Source organism: Balaenoptera acutorostrata, chromosome 19, assembly GCF_949987535.1.
Source record: "Balaenoptera acutorostrata chromosome 19, mBalAcu1.1, whole genome shotgun sequence".
NCBI classification, from domain to species: Eukaryota; Metazoa; Chordata; class Mammalia; order Artiodactyla; family Balaenopteridae; genus Balaenoptera; species Balaenoptera acutorostrata.
In genome coordinates, this window is record NC_080082.1 from 36,941,960 (window position 1) to 36,957,292 (window position 15,333).

At 37.3% G+C, this 15,333-nt stretch overlaps 1 protein-coding gene across 1 annotated transcript in view; it reads left to right on the plus strand.

The window, feature by feature from the left end:
* Positions 1-15,333, plus strand: part of ITFG1 (integrin alpha FG-GAP repeat containing 1) — a 262,527-nt gene that overhangs the window by 166,184 nt on the left and 81,010 nt on the right. Inside the window, exon 11 of the mRNA XM_057533264.1 lies at positions 14,447-14,597. Coding sequence (XP_057389247.1) covers positions 14,447-14,597 — 151 coding nt within the window. The remainder of the gene's footprint in view (positions 1-14,446; positions 14,598-15,333) is intronic.

Consider the following 15,333-nt stretch of genomic DNA (forward strand, 5'->3'; position numbering starts at 1 on the left):
GATTGCATTTTGAAAGTTCTTTATATACAAATCCTCTTATTACAAATATTTCCCCTCATCTCTAGCTTGTCTTTTCATTCTGTGAACACTGTCTTTCAAAGGACAGAAGTGCTTAATTTTGAAAAAGTCCAATTTATTGATTTTTTCTTTAATGGATTATGATTTTTAGTGTCACATCTAAGAAATTTTTACCTAGTTCAGTCACAAAGATTGCCTCCTATGCTTTCCCCTCGAATTTTTATAGTTCTACATTCTACCTGTAGGTCTGTGATCCATTTTGAGTTAATTCTATATGGTGCAAGATAAGGATCCAAGTTCATTTTTTGGTAAATTGTTCCAGCACCGTTTGTTAAAAAGACATCCTTTTTCCACGTAATTGCCTTTGATCTTTGCTGAAAATCAATTAACCATATGTGTGTTGGTGAGTATATTTCTTCACTATTCTGTTCCAATAATCTACTGTCCATCTTTGCAGCAGTACCACATGCTTTAATTACTGTTGGTTTACAATGAATAGTGAATTCAGGTAGTGTAAATCCTCAAACTTTATTCTTCTTTACCAACATCATTTTGGCCATTCTAGGTCCTTGACATTTTCTGTGAATTTTAGGATCAGTTCATCAATTTCTGAAAAAAAAAAAAAAGTCTACTGAGATTTTGATTGATATTACATTGAATCTGTAAGTCAATATGGAGATAATTGACATATTAACAATATCGAATCTTCTGCCCAGTATCAAGTCTTCTGCCCATGACCACTGTGTGTGTGTATGTGTGTGTGTCCTTTCATTTTATTTAGGTCTTTAATTTTCTCAGGAGTGTGTTATAGTTTTCAGTGTACAGGTCTTATTCATCTTTTGTCAGTATGCAAGTATTGCATTTTTTATTGCTTTTGTCACTCGTACATTTTTATTGAAATTGCTGATTGTTGTTTGCTAGCATACAGAAATACAACTGACTTTTGTATATTGATCTTGTATTCTGCCACCTAGCTCTATGTACTTATTAGTTCTAGTAGGTTTTTTTAATAGATATTATAGGATTTTCTAAATAGGTGGTCAGATAATTTATGAATAAAGACTGTTTTTCTTCTTCCTTTCCAATCTTGTTGCCTTTTCTTTGTTTTTCTTGCCATTTACAATGACTACACCCTGTAACTCAATGTTGAATGGATGTGGTGAGAGCAGACATCATTGTCTTGGAGGAACAGTGATCTTAGGAAGACAACATTCAGTCTTTCACTATTAGTATGATGTTCAGTGTACGTTTTCTGTGGACACCCTGTATCATGTTGAGAAAGTTCCTTCTATTCCTAGTTTGCTACAATTATGGATCAGGAATGGATATTGGATTTTGTCATATTTTTCTACCTTTATTGAGATGATCATATGGTTTTCCTTTTTAAATTTATTAATCTAGTGAATTGAACTGATTTATTTTAAAATATTAAAGCAACTTTGCATTCCTGCAATAAACCCAAGTTGATCATGATTTTTTATCTTTTTATTCTATCTGTAGTCTTCAATTTGCAAGGTACTTAGTTCACTGAAACATGTCCATATCAGAATCATGTCATATCTTTACATGGTTCTCTGGTTATCATGAAGCAAGATATGTATGAGTTTCAGTGAACACTGTACCATTCAAAGCAAGATCTGACTCTGCTGTTGGATTTGATTTTCTAGAATGTTGTTAAAAATTTTCGCATCTGTGTTCGTGAAGAATATTGGTCTGTAGTTTTCTTATAATATCTTTGTCTAATTTGATGTGTAATGTGGCTTCTTAGATGAGTTGGGAAACATGTCTCTCTCAATTTTCTCAAGAGTTTGTATAGAATGGGTATTATATCTTCTCTAAAAATTTGGTAGAATTCATCAGTGAAGCCATCTGGACCTGGGGTTTTTCAGAAGGCTTAAAACTGTTATTTGAATTTCTTTATCTTACAAATGAGCTTTGGTCATTTGTGACTTCCAAGGATTTTGTTCGTTTCATCTAACTTGTCTATTATATTGGCACAAAAATTTTCATAACATTATTATCCTTTTAATATCAGTAAAATCTATTGTGCTGTTACCTGTCTCATTCCTGTTATTTGTACTTTGTATCTTCTCTCTTTTTAGTTTTTTTAAATGGCCATTCTGGTTGGAAGTTTATCAGTTTTAAAATTGTTCTTCCCAAAGAACTGGCTTTTGGTTTCATTGATTTTTCTCTATTGTTTTCTGTTTTGTATTTCTTTGCTTTCCTCTATGTTATTATTTCCTTCCTTCTGCTTATTTTAAATTTTATTTGCTCTTATATATTTGCTCTCAGTTTTTTAAGGAAGAAAGTGAGATCATTGATTTGAGATCTTTCTTCTTTTCTAATAAAGTGTTTAGTGCTATAAATTTCCATCTAAATACTGCTTTAGTGACATACTGCAAATCTTGAAATGCTGTGTCTTTATTTTCATTCAGTTCAAAGTACTTTGTCATTTCCCTGTGCTGCACTGAACATTGTGGTACATGTCTCTTTTTGGATTATGGTTTTATCAGGGTATATGCCCAGTAGTGGGATTGCTGGGTCATATGGTAGTTCTATTTTTAGTTTTTTAAGGAACCTCCATACTGTTCTCCATAGTGGCTGTATCAATTTACATTCCCACCAACAGTTCAAGAGGGTTCCCTTTTCTCCACACCCTCTCCAGCATTTACTGTTTCTGGATTTTTTTGATGGTGGCCATTCTGACCAGTGTGAGGTGATACCTCATTGTAGATTTGATTTGCATTTCTCTAATGATTAGTGATGATGTTGAGCATCCTTTCATGTATTTGTTGGCAATCTGTATATCTTCTTTGGAGAAATGTCTGTTTAGGTCTCCTGCCTATTTTTGAATTGGGTTGTTCGTTTTTTTGATGTTGAGCTGCATGAGCTGCTTGTATATTTTGGAGACTAATCCTTTGTCAGTTGGTTTGTTGGCAAATATTTTCTCCCGTTCTGAGGGTTGTCTTTTCATCTTGTTTATGGTTTCCTTTGCTGTGTAAAAGCTTTCAAGTTTCATTAGGTCCCATTTGTTTATTTTTGTTTTTCTTTCCATTTCTCTAGGAGGTGGGTCAAAAAGGATCTTGCTATGATGTATGTCATAGAGTGTTCTGCCTATGTTTTGCTCTAAGAGTTTTATAGTGTCTGGCCTTACAGGTAGATCTTTAATCCATTTTGAGTTTATTTTTGTGTATGGTGTTAGGGAGTGTTCTAATTTCATTCTTTTACATGTAGCTGTCGAGTTTTCCCAGCACCACTTACTGAAGAGGCTGTCTTTTCTCCATTGTATAGTCTTGCCTCCTTTATCAAAGATAAGGGGACCATATGTGTGTGGGTTTATCTCTGGGCTTTCTATCCTGTTCCATTGCTCTGTATTTCTGTTTTTGTGCCATTACCATACTGTCTTGATTACTGTAGCTTTGTAGTATACTCTGAAGTCAGGGAGCCTGATTCCTCCAGCTCCATTTTTCTTTCTCAAGATTGCTTTGGCTGTTCGGGCTCTTTTGTGTTTCCATACAAATTGTGAAATTTTTTGTTCTAGTTCTGTTGAAAATGCCATTGGTAATTTGATAAGGATTGCATTGAATCTGTAGATTGCTTTGGGTAGTAGAGTCATTTTCACAATATTGATCCTTCTAATCCAAGAACATGGTATATCTCTCCATCTGTTCCTATCATCTATAATTTCTTTCATCAGTGTCTTATACTTTTCTGCATATAGGTCTTCTGTCTCCTTAGGTAGGTTTATTCCTAGGTATTTTATTCGTTTTGTTGCAATGGTAAATGGGCATGTTTCCTTAATTTCTCTTTCAGATTTTTTGTCGTTACTGTATAGGAATGCAGGAGATTTCTGTGCATTAATTTTGTATCCTGCTGCTTTACCAAATTCATTGATTAGCTCTAGTAGTTTTCTGGTAGCTTCTTTAGCATTCTCTATGTATAGTATCATGTCATCTGCAAACATTGACAATTTTACTTCTTCTTTTCCGATTTGGATTCCTTTTATTTCTTTTTCTTCTCTGATTGCTATGGCTAAGACTTCCAAAACTATGTTGAATAATAGTGGTGAGAGTGGGCAACCTTGTCTTGTTCCTGATCTTAGAGGAAATGCTGTCAGTTTTTCACCATTGAGACCAGTGTTGGCTGTGGGTTTGTCATATATGGCCTTTATTATGTTGAGGTAGGTTCCCTCTATGCCTACTTTCTGGAGAGGTTTTATCATAAATTGTTGAATTTTTCAAAAGCTTTTTCTGCATCTAATGAGATTGTCATGGTTTTTATCCTTCAGTTTGTTAATATGGTGTATCACATTGATTGGTTTGCATATATTGAAGAATCCTTGCATTCCTGGGATATACCCCATTTGATCATGGTGTATGATCCTTTTAATGTGCTGTTGGATTCTGTTTGCTAGTATTTTGTTGAGGATTTTTGCATCTATGTTCATCAGTGATATTGGCCTGTAGTTTTCTTTCTTTGTGACATCTTTGTCGGATTTTGGTATCAGGGTGATGGTGGCCTTGTAGAATGAGTTTGGGAGTGTTCCTCCCTCTGCTATATTTTGGAAGAGTTTGAGAAGGATAGGTGTTAGCTCTTCTCTAAATGTTTGATAGAACTTGCCTATGAAGCCATCTGGTCCTGGGCTTTTGTTTATTGGAAGGTTTTTAATCACATTTTCAATTTCAGTACTTGTGATTGATCTGTTTATATTTTCTATTTCTTCCTGGTTCAGTCTCAGAAGGTTGTTCTTTTTTAAGACTTTGTCCATTCCTTCCAGGTTGTCCATTTTATTGGCCTATAGTTGCTAGTAGTAATTTCTCATGATCTTTTGTATTTCTACAGTGTCAGTTGTTACTTCTTTTTCATTTCTAATTCTGTTGATTTGAGTCTTCTCCCTTTTTTTCTCAATGAGTCTGGCTAATGTTTTATCACTTTTGTTTATCTTCTCAAAGAACCAGCTTTTAGTTTTATTGATCTTTGCTATTGTTTTCTTCATTTCTTTTTCCTTTATTTCTAATCTGATCTTTATGATTTCTTTCCTTCTGCTAACTTTGGGGTTCTTTTTGTTCTTCTTTCTCTAATTGCTTTAGGTGTAAGGTTAGGTTGTTTATTTGAGATTTTTCTTGTTTCTTGAGGTAGAATTGTATTGCTATAAACTTCTGTCTTAGAGCTTCTTTTGCTGCATCCCATAGGTTTTGGGTCATCATGTTTTCATCGTCATTTGTTTCTAGATATTTTTTTATTTCCTCTTTGATTCTTTCAGTGATCTCTTGGTTATTTAGTAGTGTATTGTTTAGCTCCATGTGTTTGTATTTTTTACAGATTTTTTTCTGTAATTGATATCTAGTCTCATAGCATTGTGGTTGAAAAAAGATACTTGATACAATTTCAATTTTCTTGAATTTACCAAGGCTTGATTTGTGACCCAAGATATGATCTATCCTGGAGAGTGTTCCATGAGCACTTGAGAAGAAGGTGTATTCTGTTGTTTTTGGATGGAATGTCCTATAAATATCTATTAAGTCCATCTTGCTTAATGTATCATTTAAAGCTTGTGTTTCCTTATTTATTTTCAGTTTGGATGATCTGTCCATTGGTGAAAGTGGGGTGTTAAAGTCCCCTACTATGATTGTGTTGCTGTCGATTTCCCCTTTTATGGCTGTTAGCATTTGCATTATGTATTGAGGTGCTCCTGTTTGGGTGCAGAAATATTTACAATTGTTATATCTTCTTCTTGGATTGATCCCTTGATCATTATGTAGTGTCCTTGTCTCTTGTAACATTCTTTATTTTAAAATCTATTTTATCTGATATGAGTATTGCTACTCCAGCTTTCTTTTGATTTCCATTTGCTTGGAGTATGTTTTCCCATTCCCTCACTTTCAGTCTGTATGTGTCCCTATGTCTGAAGTGGGTCTCTCGTAGACAGCATATATACAGGTCTTGTTTTTGTATCCATTCAGCCAGTCTGTGTCTTTTGGTTGTAGCATGTAATCCATTTATATTTAAGGTAGTTATTGATATGTATGTTCCTATTACCATTTTCGTAATTGTTTTGGGTTTGTTATTTTAGGTCTTTTCCTTCTTTTGTGTTTCCTGCATAGAGCAGTTCCTTTAGCATTTGTTGTAAAGCTGGTTTGGTGGTGCTGAATTCTCCTAACTTTTGCTTGTCTGTAAAGGTTTTAATTTCTCCATTGAATCTGAATGAGTTCCTTGCTGGGTAGAGTAATCTTGGTTGTAGGTTTTTCCCTTTCATCACTTTAAATGTGTCCTGCCACTCCCTTCTGGCTTGCAGAGTTTCTGCTGAAAGGTCAGCTGTTAACCTTATGGGGATTCCCTTGTATGTTATGTGTTGCTTTTCCCTTGCTGCTTTTAATATTTTTTCTTTGTATTTAATATTTGATAGTTTGATTAATATATGTCTTGGCATGTTTCCCCTTGGATTTATCCTGTATGGGACTCTCTGCACTTCCTGGACTTGACTTTTTCCTTTCCCATGTTAGGGAAGTTTTCAACTATAATCTCTTCAAATATTTTCTAAGACCCTTTCTTTTTCTTTTCTTCTTCTGGGACCTCTGTAATTCGAACATTGGTGTGTTTAATGTTTTCCCCAAGGTCTCTGAGACTGTCCTCAATTCTTTTCATCTTTTTTCTTTATTCTGCTCTGCGGTAGTTATTTCCACTATTTTATCTTCCAGGTCACTTATCCATTCTTCTGCCTCAGTTTTTCTACTATTGATTCCTTCTAGAGAGTTTTTCATCTCATTTATTGTGTTGTTCATTACTGTTTGTTTGCGCTTTAGTTCTTCTCAGTCCTTGTTAAATGGTTGTTTTATTTTCTCCATTCTGTTTCCAAGATATTGGATCATCTTTACTGTCATTATTCTGAACTCTTTTTCAGGTAAACTGCCTGTTTCCTCTTCATTTGTTTGGTCTGGTGGATTCTTACCTTGCTTCTTCATCTGCTGCATATTTCTTTGTCTTCTCATTTTGTTTAACTTACTGTGTTTGGGGTCTCATTTTCGCAGGCTACAGGTTTGTAGTTCCCGTTGTTTTTGTTGTCTGCCCCTAGTAGGTGAGGTTGGTTCAATGGCTTGTGTAGGCTTTCTGGTGGAGGGGACTGGTGCCTGTGTTCTGGTGGGTGGGGCTGGATCTTGTCTTTCTGGTGGGCAGGACCACGTCTGGTGGTGTGTTTGGGGATATCTGTGAACTTAGTATGATTTTAGGCAGCCTCTCTGCTAATGGGTGGTGTTGTGTTCCTGTCTTGCTAGTTGTTTGGCATGGGGAATCCAGCACTGGAACTTGCTGGCCATTGGGTGGAGCTGAGTCTTAGCCTTGAGATGGAGATCTCTGGGAGAGCTCTTGCTGATTGATATTACATGGGGCCGGGAGGTCTCTAGTGGTCCAGTGTCCTGAACTTGGCTCTCCCACCTCAGAGGCTCAGGCCTGACACCAGGCTGGAGCACCAAGACTCTTTCAGCCACATGGCTCAGAAGAAAGGGGAGAAGAAAAGAAAGGAAGAAATTTTAAAATTTTTTAAATTATTAAAATAAAAAAGTAATAAAATAGAGAGCAACCAAACCAATAAACAAATACACCAATGATAACAAGCGCTAAAAACTAAACTAAGATAAACATAAAAATCAGAAACAAATCAGCCTCAGACAGCAAACCCCAACTGTACAGTTGCTCCCAAAGTCCACCGCCTCAATTTTAGGATGATTCGTTGTCTATTCAGGTATTCCACCGATGCAGGGTACATCAAGTTGACTGTGGGGATGTAATCCACTGCTCCTGAGGCTGCACGGAGAAATTTCCCTTTCCCTTCTTTGTTCACACAGCTCCTGGGGTTCAGCTTTGGTTTTGGCCCCAGTTCTGCGTGTAGGTTGCCCTCAGGCATCTGTTCCCCGCCCAGACAGGAGGGGGTTAAAGCAGCGGCTGATTAGGGCCCTCTTGCTCACTCAGTCCAGGGAGAGGGAGGAGTACGGTAGTCATAATTGGAATGCAGGGCGAGCCTGCGGCAGCAGAGGCCACCATGACATTGTAACAGCCTGAGGTGCACCATGTGTTCTCCCGGGGAAGTTGTCCCTGGATCATGGGACCCTGGCAGTGGCGGGCTGCACAGGCTCCTGGGGGTGGGGTGGGGGGTGGTGGATAGTGACCTGTGCTTGCACACAGGATTCTTGGTGGCAGCAGCAACAGTGTTAGCGTTTCATGCCCGTCTCTGGGGTCCGAGCTGATAGCCACAGCTTGCGCCCATCTCTGGAACTCACTTAAGCAGTGCCCTGCCTTCTGTGAGCACACAGGGAAGGAATCCCCTCTCCTCAACACCCCGAAACAATGGTCTCTTGCCTCTTAGGCAGGTCCAGGCTTTTTCCCAGACTCCCTCCTGGCTAGCTGTGGTGCACTAGCCCCCTTCAGACTGTCTTCACACAGCCAACCCTAGTCCTCTCCCTGGAGTCTGACCTCCGAAGCCCGAGCCTCAGCTCCCAGCCCCCACCCGCCCCGGTGGGTGAGCAAACAAGCCTCTCAGGCTGGTGAGTGCTGGTCGGCACTGATCCTCCGTGCGGGAATCTCTCTGCTTTGCACTCCGCACCCCTGTTGCTGCACTCTCCTCTGTGGCTCTGAAGCTTCCCCCTGCCCATCCCCCGTCTCCGCCAGTGAAGGGGCTTCCTAGTATGTGGAAACTTTTCTTCCTTCACAGTTCCCTCCCAGAGGTGCAGGTCCTGTCTCTATTCTTTTGTCTTGTTCTTTCTTTTTTCTTTTGCCCTACCCAGGTACCTGGGTGTTTTCTTGCCTTTTGGGCAGTCTGAGGTCTTCTGCCAGCGTTTAGTAGGTGTTCTGTAAGAGTTGGTCCACATGTAGATGTATTTTTGATGTATTTGTGGGGAGGAAGGTGATCTCCATGTCTTACTCCTCCACAATCTTGGAGGTCCCCCCTCTTTGAGCCATTTTAATCCTGTCTCCAGTATCTCTTTATTTCTGCCTCTGCAGTTATCAGTGCCAGAGTTCCTCTCGGCAGGTCCATTGTTGACATAGTCACAATCTTCTATCTGTACATCACTTTCAGGGTGCTGATCATTAAGAAGTCTTGACCTTTTCCCAGACCCCCTCATGTATTTTAGGCATATCCTATAATGCTAGCTAATGCCTAACACAGTGCCTGGAACTGCTCACAGATTCCTCCTCCAGAACTGCTCAGGTGGCAAAATGTTTCACGTTTTGAGGTGAGAATTGAGGCTAGCTCAATATTTGCGAAATAGTTTGGAGAACATTAGTATCCCATGTCTTGTTAATGCTTGTTCGAGTTACAGGACTCTAGGGATATCTAAGGCAGATTCATCTTCTGAGGCTGACATCACAGAAAGTAACCGCCCCTTTTGACACAATAGTCCTTCACAGCACTGTCTGGAGGACTGGATAATGACATTTTATTCCGTTGGGAATGCTGTTCTTCTTCACCACGATGCGAGAGGTGCGGGGCTCTCACGACCCAGGCCACCCAGCTCTCAGATCTCTTCCAGAACAGCCCCCGGGGCAGTTGCGGCTACTGGGGCACAGACACAAGCAGCGGGTGATCAAAGCCTGCAGCTCCCGCCGGGCGCTCTAGGCAGAGACCAGGGCAAGCCCCAAGCCAGGCAGCCGGGTGAACAGACGTAGCGCATGGAAAATTCCTGAAGGCACATGCTCCTTGTGCGCTGAGGGGCCGCCTGATTTCTTCTTTTGCTCGTAGATTATTTAATGGTGTTTAATTTCTAAATATTTGGAGATTTTCCAGATATCTTTTATTGATTTCTTTTTTTCCTTTTTTTTTTCCCAGCTTTCTGAGATATAATTGACATATAGTGCCATTGTGTAAGTTTAAGGTATACAGTATTATTTGATATATGTATATATTATAAAATGTTTACTACATTAAGGTAGTTAATATCCTTTATCTCACATAATTGCCATTTTGTTATTCTTATTGTTATGGTTAAAAACATTAAAGCCCTACTCTCATAGCAGCTTTCAGGTATATAGTACAGTATTGTTAACTATAGTCATCATGCTGTACATTGGATCCCCTTAACTTAATCATCTTATAACTGAAAGTTCATGTCCTTTGACCGACATCTCCCCATTTCCCCCACCCCTCAGCCACTGGCAACCACCATTCCACTCTCTGTTTCTATAAGTTCAATGTTTTTAGATTCCACATACAAGCGATATCATACAGTATTTGTCTTTCTGTTTCTGATTTACTTCACTTAGCATAATGTCCTCTAGGTTCATCCATGTTGACACAAATGGTAGGATTTTCTTCTTTTTTTAAGGCTGAATATTCCAGTGTATGTATATACCACATTTTCTTTATTCATTCATCCATTGATGGACACTTAGATTGTTTCCATATCTTGACTATTGTGAATATTGCTGCAACAAACATGAGAGTTCAGATACCTCTTTGAGATCTTGATTTCACTTCTTTTCAATATGTACCCAAAAGTGGGATTGCTGTATTATATGGTAGTTCAAATTTTAGTTTTTTGAGGAAACCTTACATTTTACATCTGTTTATGTCATTAACACCATACTGTGTTGTTTAATTATCAATTATCTTTAAAGAGATTTAAATAACAAGAAAATCTTTTCTGTTTGCCTACGTATTTCACATTTTCACTGCTCTTCACTCCTTTGTGTAAGTGCAGATACTCATCTGGTGTTATTTCCATCTGACTGATGGACTCCTTTAACATTTCTTATACAGCATGAGAAAAATATTGACATAAATGAGTATATAAGTATTATTAACCTTTTAGTGAAAGAAACCATAAATTTTAAAAACAATAAAAGGCTGGGGTGAAATGTTTATAACATATCAGAGTAATAATAACAGCACATATAATAATAACAGCAGATATTGAAAGTGTGTTGTGCTATGTACTGGGCACTATATTAAACCATTTACCATGTATTTTCTCATTTAATCCTTACAACAGCCATTTGAGGTAATGTACCGTTGGGGTTTTTTTTAATTTTTATTGGAGTATAGTTGCTTTACAATGTTGTGTTAGTTTCTGCTGTACAGCAAAAGTGAATCAGTTATACATATACATATATCCCCTCTTTTTTTGATTTCCCTCCCATTTAGGTCACCACAGAGCATTGAGTAGAGTTCCCTGTGCTATACAGTAGAGTCTCATTAGTTACCTATTTTATACATAGTAGTGTATATATGTCAATCCCAATTTCCCAGTTCATCCCACCCACCTCCTTCCCCCCCACCTCCTTCCCCCCCCCCTTGGTATCCATAAGTTTGTTCTCTACATCTATGTATCTATTTCTGTACTGTTTTTATACTCATTTTGCAAATAAGAATATGAAAATAACAGGTAGGGGCTAATGTCCTTAACAATCAGAGATCTAAAAACCAATAATTAAAAAAATTTAAGTGCCAATTCTTAGAAGAAATATGAATAGATAATAAACATAAAAGTAACACTCAGCTTCTCTCATATAATCAGGAGAATGAGATAATTTTTAAGCTACCCAATTGGCAAAAATAAGAAGCAGTGTTACTAATATTGGCAAGATATGAAGAAGGATATACTTGTACACTACTAGAGGTGTAAATTGGTACATTTTTTTAGAAGGCCATTTAGCTTTACCTATTCACATTTAAAATATGCATATCCTTTGACCAGATGACTTCATTTGGAAATCCTTATACAAATTCTCAAGGAAAAATAACGTGTGTGTGTGTGTGTGTGTGTGTGTGTGTGTGTAATGGGGAACAATTGAAGATAACCTGATTATCAATAGCAGGGTGTTAAAACGAATGATGGCATAGCTGTATAATGGAGTAAGCATTGAAAGGAATGAGCATGTAGGGAAACAGGCAGTTTGATGGGCTGCTGCTGGGGGATATAAATTGGTACAACTTCTCTGGTGGGAATTTTCAAAATAGATTTCAGAAGTCCTCATTCAGGTTGTATCCCTTTTCCCCATGTGTATGCTATGTTATTGAGTGGAAAGAAAAAAGTTGCAGAATAATATGTATAGTAGAACCCAATTGGGTTTGTTTGGTTTTTTTTTTGAAGGATATATGTACTTAAATATTTGTATGTTCCCAGAAGAAGGTTTGTAAAGATGCACACCAAGTTGTTAACAGTGATTTTCCCTGGAAAGGAGGAGTTCAACTTTTTAAATGTCTCTATTACTTGAATTTTATAATAACTTTTGCAATAGTTTTGAAAAAAAAAAATTTTTTTTAAAGTTATATTGGTTGTAATTGCCAAAAACACATAGAGCAGTTGACTCAAAAGAAGCAAGACTGTTTCTCCCCAGGGGTTTCCAAACCGAATGAATCAGAATTCTTTCTTCCTGGGCTTAAACGGAATTTTTTTTTTTATAGTTAAGATGTTGGGCTCTACCTGTAGGGCTCAGTGGAGTTTAAAAGAACTGAAATTTTATAGACCCCATGTTCCAGAGTATAATACCAACCTGTTTAGTGAGCATTCAGACAAGAACCGTGGTGCATGGCATTTATAATCTTTACAAACTAATATCAAAAATTAAAATGACAAATTATGCAACTGCAGTTAGAGTTTTTGTTGTAGGTTATGTTGTGTGTTTGAAATTATGCCCAGAGTTATAATACAATAATGAAATCCTTTCATCCCTGTTGTGAAAAGGGAAACCAGTGGCAAATGATCACTCAAAACGTTGCCAGTGTGATGCATTGGTTATAAAAGATTATAGAGGGCTGCCTTGGGAATTCCCTGGTGGTCCAGTGGTTAAGACTCAGTGCTTTCACCGCCTTGGGCCCAGGTTTAATCCCTTGTCAGGGAACTAAGATCTCACAAGCTGCATAGCATAGCCAAAAAAAAAAGAAAGGCCACCTTTATCACTGGTTCTCATGTTTTTGTATAATCTAATAACAAAATAGAGTGTTCTTCATTTCTGTGAAATATCTAGTAAAATTGTTTAGCTAAAAAGGTAGGATGGGTAAATTACCTGGAAAAAGTATTACAAATTAGAATTTTAAAACCAGTTATTAGGCAGGAGACAAAGAAGAAATCATTATTCCTTCTAGTGGAATAACACTATTATATGTTAGGCCTTGATCAAAGCCACCTCAAAGTTTTCCATGTAAATGTTATAATCTGGGAGTTTAAACTATTTGTGTTGGAATTTTTTATCTAGAAAAATAATGTGAAGCCAATCATATATCAGGTACATCAAGGAAATTGAATATTTTGCATATGTTTCCTTACTCTGTTGAACACTGAAAAATTTACCTTTCTTATAATAGAACTTTTTTTTCCTTTCCAAATTGCCCAGACCCAAAGTAATATCCAAAGTAATATTTTCATATGGAAAAAAAGAAATCTGTCTTTATAGTTTTATTTAAAATAATTATTAGAGAAAATTGAGCAGTAATAAAATTTTAAGCTTTTTAGCTTATTATTTTCTATGTAACATAGAGGGACCTGAAGGAATGTAAATATTAGAAAATGCCTATAAATAGGAGCCATTACATCAAATCACACCATTTACAAAAGTTACTGCTGCATTTAAAGAAAATATTTTTACATGGCATGGTGTTACACTACATAAGTAAGAGTGATGATAATACAGACACTTTTACTAAGATCTAAGTGGATGACAGGAATTGTTCCAAGTACTTTGCACTCAGTATTTCATTTCTTTTTTACAACAATTCTTTAAGTACTCATGTTACTCAGTTTACAAATAAGGATCTGAGTCTTCAGGAGGTTAAATAACTTGTTTAAGGTCACATAACTGCTAAATGACAGAGCCAGAATTTGAATCCAGGTAGTCTGGTTCCAAAATCTAAACTCATCACCACTTTGCCTATAGAATAGGATTCAAAAGGGAGGACTTCATAGCTAAGCAAAGTACAACACTTTTTTTTTTTCTATCTTTTATCTGAGAGGTACTCAGCAATATCTACCCTACTGTCCGTTTGGGAAGCTCAAATTGTATCATTGTAGATTTACTGCTTTGGGTTTACAAGACTTGGGGATATCAGGAATCTCTATTCAAAATGCAGATTTTTACCTAAGGAGTTATACAAATCTAAAGGGATGATGACAGTGTCCAGGAACTCAGTAATGAAACACAGGGTCCACGGCTGTGGAGCAGCAAGGAAGGGCAGAGAGATGGACTTGGAAATCACAAAAGAGGAGAGAGGCCAACAACCGACTAACCTCAGGATTTTTGCCAAAGGCTGAAAAACGATAGCCAACAATTTAAGTGTTTTATGGCTCAGGACAATAATTAGTAAGATGTAGGGATTTTTTTCATATTACTTCATTGTATACCATTTACCATCTCTTTGATTCTAGTAATTACAGCATAGCTGATGCTACTCAGCACTGATATGTTATATTAACTAAATGCCATTGCCTTTGTCTCACAGCAATCAGCAGGCCTTTTTACTGGAGAATGTCCCTTGTAATAATGCAAGCTGTGAGGGGGCGCGTCGTATGTTTAAAGTCTACTGGGAGCTGATGGACCTAAACCAAATCAGAGATGCAGTGGTTGCCACCTTCTTTGACATTTATGAAGATGTGAGTTCAGAGCTCTTCTGTGTGTTTGGAATCTAATTGCCGTCCACCTTATCTCACTTTCACCCTATTTGACCAGAAAATGTAGATGAGATAATGAAAGAAAATGAGTCAATTAAAGAAAGCTCCTTTTAATGTTAAATGACAGAGGGAATACATTTATTGATACCACTGACTGATCAGTACAGTGAAATATGAAAATGATTTTATCTCATTTTATGCTTGTTTAGATTAAACCACTAGAGAATCATGCTCACAGCAATTGTACATGTGCACGAGTAGAGAAAAGAACAGCCAACACATAACAGACCCTTAAACCTGCACAAGATCACAGAAGGATGGGTTCAGTGTGTACTCTCTCTTAACCTAGTGAACTAGAGTTGGCATCTATTGCCACAGATTCTTGTGACTGTCTTCTGTTGCCAGGTGGCCTGGGAAAGGCGCTCAGGGCCCTGGTTTTCTTCTTTCTAATGTCAAAAGCCAGTTTATCAAGTGCTTCTGGGCATTGTTGAGGGAAAATAGAATCTCCCAAGCTGTTTTGTTCTTTAAAAGAAAGCCAGTTTATCACTCAGAAAAATAATAAATTCTGATAAAAACGTGTTAAATTCCAGAGTTAATATGTCACAGTATATCCTTGTAAAATAATTTGATTATTTTAAAACATTAAATCTCCATCAAGACATTATGTCCAACCCTAAGCCCGGTTGGTTGGTTGGTTTTTTTTTATAAGAGGCTAATT